Genomic DNA, 10,591 nt, shown 5'->3' with positions numbered 1-10,591 from the left:
CATTGATCAGTTGTACTCCCAAATTTGAGTTGCCAATGACACACCATATAAGTTAGAACTATGCAGAGCACCTCAGCCTGTTAACACTGGATTTGACTCTCCACAACCACCATCAATCCCAACTTGAAAGGAAATGTCACAAAGGAGTTCAGCTCATATAATATCATAATAAGGGAATGATGCAGAAAGATCCCTGCAATCCTAAGTCAAAGACCTTTAAGAAGTTCAAGAAGACCGTCAGATTGACGGTAATCCCTTAAATTCTAGGATCCAGGTGATCAACACATATCATACTTAAATGCTTCGAAATTTAGCTACCAATCACATAGGTGATGTCCAGTGAAGCACAAATACATGAACAAGATATAAGCACTATATATATCTTCAACAAATAAAGATCTGATACAATGAGCATTCATTATATCTAAGACGGCCATCCAAATACTTCCATATCATACCTGATTGATTTGCACGGATTACTCTTATGATATACTATTCTCAACAAGTTCACAGCTTGCAAGTGAGAGTACCCTGTATTACTGAAAGTTTGATATGAAATAGCAATATAAATGCTGATCCTTCTCATATCAGAGTTAAAATCTTATATGTGGCTTTTACGAACTGAAATCTGCATTTTTTCTCATTTTTTATCCAAGGAATTCACTTCAGCATAAATTCTTCAGATCCCTCTAACAAATTGGATGCTTATGATTCCAAGCAAATCAGTATTATTTGCAAAAGGTAAAGTTGAAAGTAAAGATCTGATCCAAATGTCAATAATTACTAATTGGCTTTATACTTGTATTATCAAATAAAGAATTTCTCCTCATGTTGTTTCCTTCAAGGCAATAAAGACACAAAGCCTTAATTCTTACAGATTTTTCCAACAACATAACTTCACATACATAGAGCAAGATTCAGATTCTACTAATGGTTTACCATCATTTAAGTATCAACAGTCCCAACATGTTGGTTGTGCATACTTTACAACTGAACATAAGCATATGAGTATGCATGGTATTCAATTGCTATTATTCTAATCCACCGATATCAATATTGAATGTTTTAAAATGTACCATCAAATCATCCTAATAGCCAAAAAATTCCAAAGGCACTTCTACAGCATAGCACATCAAGAAATGAGAAAATCTACATTTAGTCACATATTGATGATACAATGGTCCATAACCACTCTCCCAAAATTCCTGGTGATGACTGTGAAGTATTTTGTTGCATACAATCAATCACTATCCTAATCTATCTAACAATAATTCTAAATGATTTAGAATATACTATTATACCATTCCAACAGCTAAAGCTTTGAAAAGGCATGGTATGTACATAACAGTATAAAAAAAGTGAGGAAAAAACAGCTAATAAGTTGACTATAATACAACAGAAGAATGTTATTTTTAAAATGCAAAGTTCACAACCATTTTCCTCAATTCCTGTTTAATAAAGTCAACAAACATCACATAACTATCAAATTAAAAAATTAGACAACAGATCACTAATGCTAGCATGTCTTTGGCAACACATTAAAGTTAAAAATCAGTAGAACAGGAAATTTGAAAAAAAAAAAAAGCCATATTATTATTCCAATAATGGAAAAGATGATAAGTACTAACAGGATCATTTTTGAAGAACACCAAGGAAGTCCGTGTGAGGATAAACCACCTCTTCTTCCAAGACTTCCAACCGATGCCTGCAGAAGTTCAGATGAAAAAATTTTGGATAAGCTACAGTGATAATTTAATCAGAAGAGTATTTAAAACATATGCTATGACTAGGTCCCACACATGAGAGATGATAAAAGGTATATGGGAAAAAAGAAATAGTATAGATCTCAATTCTGCTCTTAATTCAACAAATATTAAAACAAAAGATGCATGTTCTCCAAGAATTTGGAGCTAATAACTGATGGCATAAACATGATTCCTCACTTCAAGAACGCATTGTGCAACATTAATACTGAAACCATCAATAAAGAAGAATAAATACTTAAACATGGTTTACCAAGAAGACAAACAAACTTACATGTGTACATAAACTCATACGTATGTACAAACATACACACACAGACACAAAGAACACATTTACAGATATATATATAGATACGCACACATGCACACAGAAACTGTTGAGGCAATTTATACACATAAAGCCATGCCAAATAAATAAATTGCTTTTTCCTTATCATTACAAACAAAGAAAATTAATTTTTTACTAATGAAATAAATAGATATAGCACTATTTATACACATACAGGCCATGACTAGATAGTAAAACTGTTAAGGCAAGTTATATCCAAGAAAAGTACGAGAATTTGAAAGTGGCGAAGAAAGCAAACAGTAATCAAAAACTTTACGAACCTTTTGAGGATATGAAAAGAGGGCCACTCTTGAAAACCTGTGAATTAGTCATATGTCAGAAGCCATGAACAAGCACCAACTACCTAGCGTAAAACTAATTATACTCTTGCAAATAGACCTTCTAATCAATTCTACGGAGCATATACAGCATATGCATCATTGGAATTACCACTAAAACCAAAAAATTTTAACATTATACTGTCAGCTAATGCTATACAAATATTTCAAAAACTAAAAAGGTTATGCAAGTCAAATCACTGAATGATTAAAGCAATAATTATTTACATAATGTACAAGGTGTTTTTCTCGGGAATTACAAATGTGGCAATGCATGGGTTCACCAGTTGACATTAAAATGTGACCATAGCATATAAATTCATAAAGTTAAACCAAGCAGCTATGAAACTATATCAGATCTTTGAACATAAATTGAGGTGTTCAACATCCACAGGACACTGAGATCTCCAGCACAATGGGAATGAAATAAGGAGTACATTCATAGATTTCAAAAAGGTGTCAATTGAATTTCCTAGATTCTTCCACACATCATGTTTCTTTTCTTCTTCTTTTGCTTTCTTTATATAATCTGCCTATCTTGGTAGCACAAGATTTTCCATTTCATCATGAAGCAACACTTTTAAGTCACTAAAACATATGCTGAATTGAAATTATAACTTTCTTATTATAACACAATTAAAAGTTGATTTCGCACAATTTGTCCAAACTCTCGAAGTGAAAGGGAGGAAAAGAAAAAGCAACACGTACGTAGGCCATTTTATTGATACTTCAATTATCACTCGTTTAAGATAAATTTTTTATGGCCCCATGCATGCTGATATGCTTTTTTGTAAGGGTACGAAATTCTTAACCTAAAGTAAAAGTTTAGAATTGAAACAAGCACAAATTAGGCTTAAACTGTAAAATCTCAAATTCAATTCTTTAGCATTAAAATTCCCAATAACACCAATCACAATGCCTCATTTGATCCCAAAAAATTATCATCTCTATGTTATTTTCATGTTTTCAAAATTTTTGCTATTTGAGTTCTCTTAAACGCCTTTCTTTCTTTCAAATTGATTGATAATAATATTACTAAAAAAGCAGAAGTTTAATTTAAAAATCTCAAAAATTTTAACTTCTACCAACAATAGTAATAAAAATGCCTTAATCAAAGGTTCATTATCTGTAACATCATGCAACAAATCCAAACACCAAGCTATATAAAGATCCAAAAACTTTCTTTTTATTCACATTCCATTTTCTCAGGAACCAAGCAGAAAACAAAAACTAAAATAAAAGGAAAAATAAATTAAATAGATGTTACCGTATTTGAGGCTCCCCCTCTGGGCCGCTCGAATGCCGCTAACGAAGCCGACATTTTCGTAGATTATCATTGAAATTATCAATCAATCAAAAAAAGAAAAGAAAAACGCATTCCTTAGCATTTCAACCTCTCAGCGGATGCACAGCGTTCGACATTGAGTCGACACAGCAGATCGGCGAGTTAACTCGAATCGAGGCAAGATCTAAAAGCTTAGAGCAAATAAAAAGTGAATCTTTAAGCTTAGGGTTTTTCTTCTTTTTTTTTTCTGAAGAAAGATTGATAGAGACAATAAAGAACAATCACCAACCAGAACTACTACACTCTCTCTATAAATGTACTTAATTTATTTACCCAAATACTACTAATATTTTTCCTCTCATTTTCCCTTCTGTTCTAAATTTTTCCTAATTTATATATAATATAAAATTTTTTTAATGTTATTTATTTGGATTAGGTAGAAAGCAATAGTGGTTGTCGTAGTAATATGGAAATCAGAGAGAAAGAGAGACCGAAAAGGAGAAGAGAGTCCTTGCGTTTCACCTACTTCACTGGTTTTGGAGAGAGAAAATGAAACGGTGAATGAAGAAGAGCTAAGGTCGTCTACAGTCAGTTGCAGTCCAACCTCTACTCTTTCACCACTTACAGCAAGCCAGGTCAGCACAAGCGAATGGAATTCCAATTTTCCTTTAGAATTTTGGACATCCGCTATTTAGTTATTTGTTGAAAAAAAAATGAAATATGAGAAAGAATTGACATGTAAAACTAATAAATCAATGCATATAACTAAGAATTTTAGCAATAAATTTAAAATACATCAATGTTGTCTCTTTTCCAAAATATTGTTTAATGATATTTCCAAAATAATTACTTTTTTAGTATTTGTTTTTCATAAGATATTTCATTTTGATTTTATTTAAAACTAATTGTCACAAGTACAATATTTTATTTTACTAAAATAAGACTTTCTCTTTTATTCAAAAATTACAAAACAATAAATAAATGAAATTACTAAATGTTACCATTTCATGCAATATACTTGCAAAGATAAAAGCTTGAATTATTTTTTTGATCGATAAAAAAGAATACACAAATTTATTAATTTTTTTATTTTTCGAAAATTGAGAAGAGGGGTTTGCTTTTCTAATAAATGCAAGGTTTAAGACTCATTTTCTATTGGTAGTTCAAGAAATAAAATGCATTTAGTCATTGTGATTTTATAGCACACCTAAACTATGTTAATGGACCACAAAAATGAGAACTCGCAAAAACAGGCGCTATTAACTGAGCCCACCCAGTTGAGTTAAATGCTGATTTGGCGTAATTTTATTGGTCCTATCCAGATCGTTAACCGGTTTCACCGCATATGAGCACAAAAGACAATTTGTTACGGCCTCGGTCAATCTCGTCTCTCGGTAAATAAAAAACGCCTAAAAAACGAAAACTAACACGAGCTTCAGTTAATTACGAGAACCACGCGCAATGGTCACGGACCACAATCGGAGGAAAGGAAGAGTTGTAGTGGGGGCCACGCTTGGGGCACCGGTCGCATGTGTGGCGAGAACGTGGGTAAGAAAAGAGGCGTGCGTGGGAGGGTTTTTTAACTCGTATTTCACTGAAGTGAGCGGTAAGCGGTAAGCGGTGATCGGTGTAGTTGATGTTCTGTACTGTTGTCACTTTCGGCTAAAATTGGGAATCGATGCGTTTGGCGACCTTGCCTTTTGGGGACGCGTTATTGCCAGTCACACTCACACCTATCAAACGAGGTGAGCGGTGACCTCGGTACACCTCCCGAGAGAATTTCCGTTAAAATTTCGTGCAGTCACGATACTTCGAACTTAAAATAAAATTATAAGATAATTATTAAATCTTATAAAAATAATAAAGATTAAAATAAAATAAAGAATTATGTCTATACTGTGGAGTGATATGTGAGGTATTTGCTTCCTTTGTATGAATTGAAAGTAAAATTATTTTCTCTCAAAAAAAAAAGAAAATGGTAAAACATATTACTATGTAAAGTAAAATGTAAATAAATAAATATTTATTTGGTTTATTCATTTGACAGACAAGATAAATACATATGTTATATTACTTATTTCATACATACAATTTTTGTTGATTTGTACAAATAAATGTAAAATAATTAAAATTTTAACATAATTAAATCATATTTTACTGGTTTTAATAAATGTATTTTTGTTATTTTATGTATTATTTCTTTATTTACGTATCACATTCTACTACAACAAGCATAATAATTAAGAATATTATTATTATACTTATTGCTCAAATTATTGATTTGCTTGTACAAAATAATAAAAAATGATAAAAGTGAACATAATTAATAAATATTTTAACAAAAATAAGTAAATAGAGTAGTTTCGATTTTCTTAGTAGAATCCATATATCACGCTTAAATATATCCTAATTGAAAGCTTAAAACAAATAAATTAAATACGTGTTTTAATTATTTTATTAATATTTTGATCTAAAAATTAATATTTACGTGAATTTTAAAAGTTGAATTTTCTTTAAATATTATTAAATTTATTTGTTGGCATACAGAGATAATATACTAACAATAATGCCTTTTCATATGACACAATGAACTTATATCTATAATTCATAAATAATTACATCACTTCTTATGTAATGGATGCCACATATCAAATATATTTACAATTTATATTATTTATGTGTGTTAGATTTTTTTTAATTTAAACTTTTATTCATTTATGAGAAATAATATTTGTAAATATAATAGTATCTTAATTAATTATCCAACTTATTGATACCTCTATTAATGATCACGCAACTCATATATAAATAATAATTTTATTGTTTTTTTTTGTATTAAATTCCTACAATAGTGCAGTGTTATATTTCAAATGTCTTCAACAGATCACATTAGCAATTCAATGAAAATTATGATTATCATTGAATGGTAACTTTGAGATGAACATTACCTATTAAATTATAAATTTGTAAAAACACACAGTTGGTTTCATCATAACCATTAAATCAAAGAAATCAAGTTTTGTAAGTTGGAGTAAGCCACCACCAACCCAATTTATTTTTAAAAATCAATACAGATGGTACAATTGTAAGGGTTTTAATTGCAAAATGGTAGCATTGAAACCAGGGTTGGTGGTGTTGTAATGAATATTGGTGCCGCTAATAGTCTTTTACTTGTAGTTAAATTTATGGTACCGGAGAGTAGTTTGAAGATGGTTGCCACTATAGCATTGAATCCATCCCAAGCTGTCAGCATTTTTGTAATCAATTATCACAAAATGAAAAGCAAACTAAATTGGACACTTTGAACAGGAAATATATATCCGTATTATTCTCAAAGTCCTATCCTTTTAATTGTAAATTATTGCTAACTTGTTATTTCGATATAGGTTGAAGTTGTTGATATGATCGATATTGTTTTTCAACGGTTATGTTACGGATTTCACTTATATTAGAAATAAGATAAATTTTAAATTTATTCATAAAAGTTTTATTCTCTCTAATAAATATATTTTTTAAAGTGTAAACTTGTAATAGTCACACTATGTTAGCATTTTGGGTAACAAATGCATGGTTTATGCATTCAAATTTGTCATTATCTACATGTATTGCATGTAAATATTTTTTAGTTATTTTTTTATATATAATTATAAATATATTTAAAATATAAAATTTGAATCCAAATTTTGTACTATTAATCTATAAATTATTTAATATTATTAGAGTTAAAATTTTTAATGAAAGCAATTTAATATAATTAAAATGTTTATTTACAAATTGAATATATCTTATTTATATTTATGGATAAATATTTGAAATAAAAATTTACAAATATTTTTTTTTGAAAGGATGAAAATTTAGAAATATGATTGGACTTTATTCCTAGCAATTGTGTCTATTTCTTAATTTGAATATCAATTCTTATTTAATAATACTATGTACAATCATAAATATTATTTATATAATAATTAAAAATTATTTAAAAATATAATTAATATGTAATTCGCATCTTTTATTAATGTGAGATCTATAATATTTTACCATGCATAATTATGTAACGCTTTTGTTGCACTGGCTCTTTTACTCGTAAAGTAGATGGACTCTTACACCAATTCGAGTTTATTTCAATCTTTGTATCTTTCATGAGATTTCACATCAATAAAGATCCAAGTCTACTTTGATACTACTCATCACGAACCTGAACTTAATACTAATTTTGTGCTACCTTAAGTTATAAAAATAGAGATTTAATAAGTTTATAAATCACATGTTCATGTTTTTAACTTAAAATACATGTTTAATAAGTGGTTGGATATTTGTGATATGAGATTCTTGACATTTTACACTTGGGGGATTACGATTTGTTTCTCTTAATATTTTCTTTCACATATTTTTTTATTAAAAGTAAATTGAGTTTAAAAATATTATACACGTATCATTTTAATCATATATAAAATTATTTAAATATTATGTAAATATTCACTTTAATTTTTTTCATATTTGGTATAGAATTTTTTATACTATTTTTATCATTAAGACTCTTTAAAAAATTAATCTTTATATGAGAATGATATTTTTTGAATTTTCTCAACTTTTTAACATAACACGTTAAGTTATTAATCCTTTTAAGATATGTTTTGAGAAAATATCATTAAAAATTTTCATGAAATTTCTATCATTGAGAAATTTCCAAAAACAATCATTTTTTATTTTTTATTTCGTATTATTTACTTAACAAATAAATCAATATTATTTATTTTAATTCAAAATATAATGAAAATAAAAAAAATTATTACATTTCTCAAATAGAAAATACTCTTTTTTAAATTGGATTTAAGTTGAACTTAATAAATAAATAAATAAATAAATAATGGTTAAAACTTTATTTTTCTTAAATAATGAGTAAGCTCGGAAGTTGAAGAAGTTAGGGGGAATTCAACCTTGCTATCTTCTTTCTATGCGGCGTTTAACTTGCAGCTTTCTCGGCAAAACTTGTCTAACGATTCGCTTGTCTTTACATGATACTTTGACTGAAAACCAAAGGCTTGCCTTGGTTCGCTTCTACATTCCGGGTTCAGCCTCCAGCCCGAGCTTATCGATATGGAGGCGGAAGAAAGAAATGACCAAAGAGGGTTTGATTGCGGCCAAGGAGCTCAAGCGTCTCCAGTCCAACCCCGTCCGACTGGACCGGTTCATCCGCTCCAACATCTCTCGCTTGCTCAAATCCGATCTCGTATCTGTTCTCGCCGAGTTCCAAAGACAAGACCAGGTTTTTCTCTCCATGAAGGTACGCTTAAAATATTCTAAGGAGGCATCATAAAATTTTGTTGTCAATTTTTCTAGGTTTAGTTTGGGGGGTAATGGATAAAAGCGGCTTAAGAGGAAATAATTGCAAGCATGATGAATTTTTGCCAGTTTTAGAGACAAATAAGCAAGAACAGAAATTTAAAATCAAATTCTATTTACCATATTTCTTACTAGTAGTATTAAATAAATTTGGGTTCCTGATTTCATACTGTTTATTGTTATGAACTCCAGTTCAGCTGGAAAGATAATGGACGTGAATTCAATCTTTACACTGAACCTGAACTTATTCTGAACAATGTCTGGGTTTCTTTCAAATTTATGTTGGTTTTTTTACTCGTTTATTTGATGTTTGTTAAAATTATTTGATTATAATGCTTATATTTACTACTGGACTACTGGTATTTTTAATTTCATAATAAAAAAAAATTGTGTTTATGGTTGCAGTATGGTATGCTTCCATCCAAATTTTAGCCGTATTATATGGAAAAGGCGGTTATTAGTATGCTTTAATATAGATGCTTGTGAATTATTCTGTTACATCTTATATTTCTAAGATATAGTTTTTCCCTTCTTTTTTCAGTTATATGATGTGGTGCGAAAAGAAATATGGTACCGGCCAGATATGTTCTTCTACAGGGATATGCTAATGATGCTTGCTAGAAACAGAAAGGTGGATGAATCAAGGCAGGTTTGGGAAGATTTAAGAAGAGAGGAAGTTTTGTTTGATCAGCATACCTTTGGAGACCTTGTCAGAGCATACTTAGATAGTGGACTACCCTCAGAGGCGATGGACATATATGATGAAATGAGACGATCCCCTGACCCCCCTTTATCTTTGCCTTTTCGAGTAATCCTCAAAGGCCTTCTTCCTTATCCAGAACTGAGAGAGAAGGTCAAAGATGATTTCTTGGAGCTTTTCCCAGACATGATTGTGTACGACCCACCTGAAGACTTGTTTGGAGATGAAGAGTCGAAAAGGGAGAGTGAAAGTGAGTAGAGTTTGCGGTCATTTCGCTAGGCTTTGCTTAACAATGGATAATGCTAATACAAGGGGTTTGGGGTCGATGCTGATTAAAGTTCAGAGATAATTGTTGACTATTCTCTCTCCATCTTTCGATGTTGTGAAGCTTGCTGAGAGGTCTTAGGCCTTGTTTGTGAGGAATTATCTTATCTCCCCAAAATTGTATGCATTTTTTACTGAATTGTTTTAGAGTCTGAATGTACCATACCAATTCGAGTTGCAGCATTTAGTAGTTTACCCCTGTGATTGTGTCATGAAATGGGTGTTACAGTCAATACTCAATTTGCAGCAGGATATCATGTTCCTTTATATTGTTTTGCTGCTCTGGCTGGGGGGTAATCATTTCCCCAAAATGATATACGCTCTTACTCTGTATGCACACATTTAGGATATAGTAAATGCTGTCAAACATTTTGCCTTATTCATGATTGTTTTGCATTAAGTTGAATGGTCACATCACTTGCCTTACCATTGGTGTTGTCGAGCAACCTTCTTAAGAGATGCACATCTATGGACGGATGCCATGGCGTTTCTGTTGTTTACCCTCCAGCC

At 30.5% G+C, this 10,591-nt stretch overlaps 2 protein-coding genes across 3 annotated transcripts in view; one reads left to right on the top strand and one right to left on the bottom strand.

Moving 5' to 3' along the window:
- LOC110411813 (Rho GTPase activation protein (RhoGAP) with PH domain-containing protein) overlaps positions 1-4,227 on the bottom strand; it is a 25,801-nt gene extending 21,574 nt beyond the window's left edge. The window contains exons 1-3 of one of the 2 annotated variants that reach the window (XM_021422141.2): positions 3,697-4,227; positions 2,373-2,409; positions 1,629-1,705 (exon numbers count right to left, since the gene is read on the bottom strand). In XM_021422141.2, coding sequence (XP_021277816.1) covers positions 1,629-1,705; positions 2,373-2,409; positions 3,697-3,750 — 168 coding nt within the window. In that variant the 5' untranslated portion in view covers positions 3,751-4,227. Of the gene's footprint in view, positions 1-1,628; positions 1,706-2,372; positions 2,420-3,696 lie in introns of both variants that reach the window. The other variant, XM_089782855.1, reaches the window with a different exon arrangement.
- A 4,397-nt stretch (positions 4,228-8,624) lies between these two features.
- On the top strand, positions 8,625-10,460 carry LOC110412479 (Pentatricopeptide repeat (PPR) superfamily protein). Its single transcript, XM_021423014.2, has 2 exons — positions 8,625-8,998; positions 9,599-10,460. Exons 1-2 carry the CDS (start codon positions 8,669-8,671, stop codon positions 10,013-10,015), a joined length of 747 nt encoding a protein of 248 aa, XP_021278689.1. The 5' UTR covers positions 8,625-8,668; the 3' UTR covers positions 10,016-10,460.
- The last annotated feature ends 131 nt before the right edge of the window (positions 10,461-10,591 follow it).

The sequence above is a fragment of the Theobroma umbraticum genome, unplaced genomic scaffold (assembly GCF_002168275.2).
Source record: "Theobroma umbraticum cultivar Fairchild unplaced genomic scaffold, ASM216827v3 scaffold_95.0, whole genome shotgun sequence".
In the NCBI taxonomy this organism is placed as follows: Eukaryota; Viridiplantae; Streptophyta; class Magnoliopsida; order Malvales; family Malvaceae; genus Theobroma; species Theobroma umbraticum.
The sequence above is the reverse complement of the archived record's forward strand: the minus strand, read 5'-3'. Positions and strand labels throughout refer to the sequence as shown.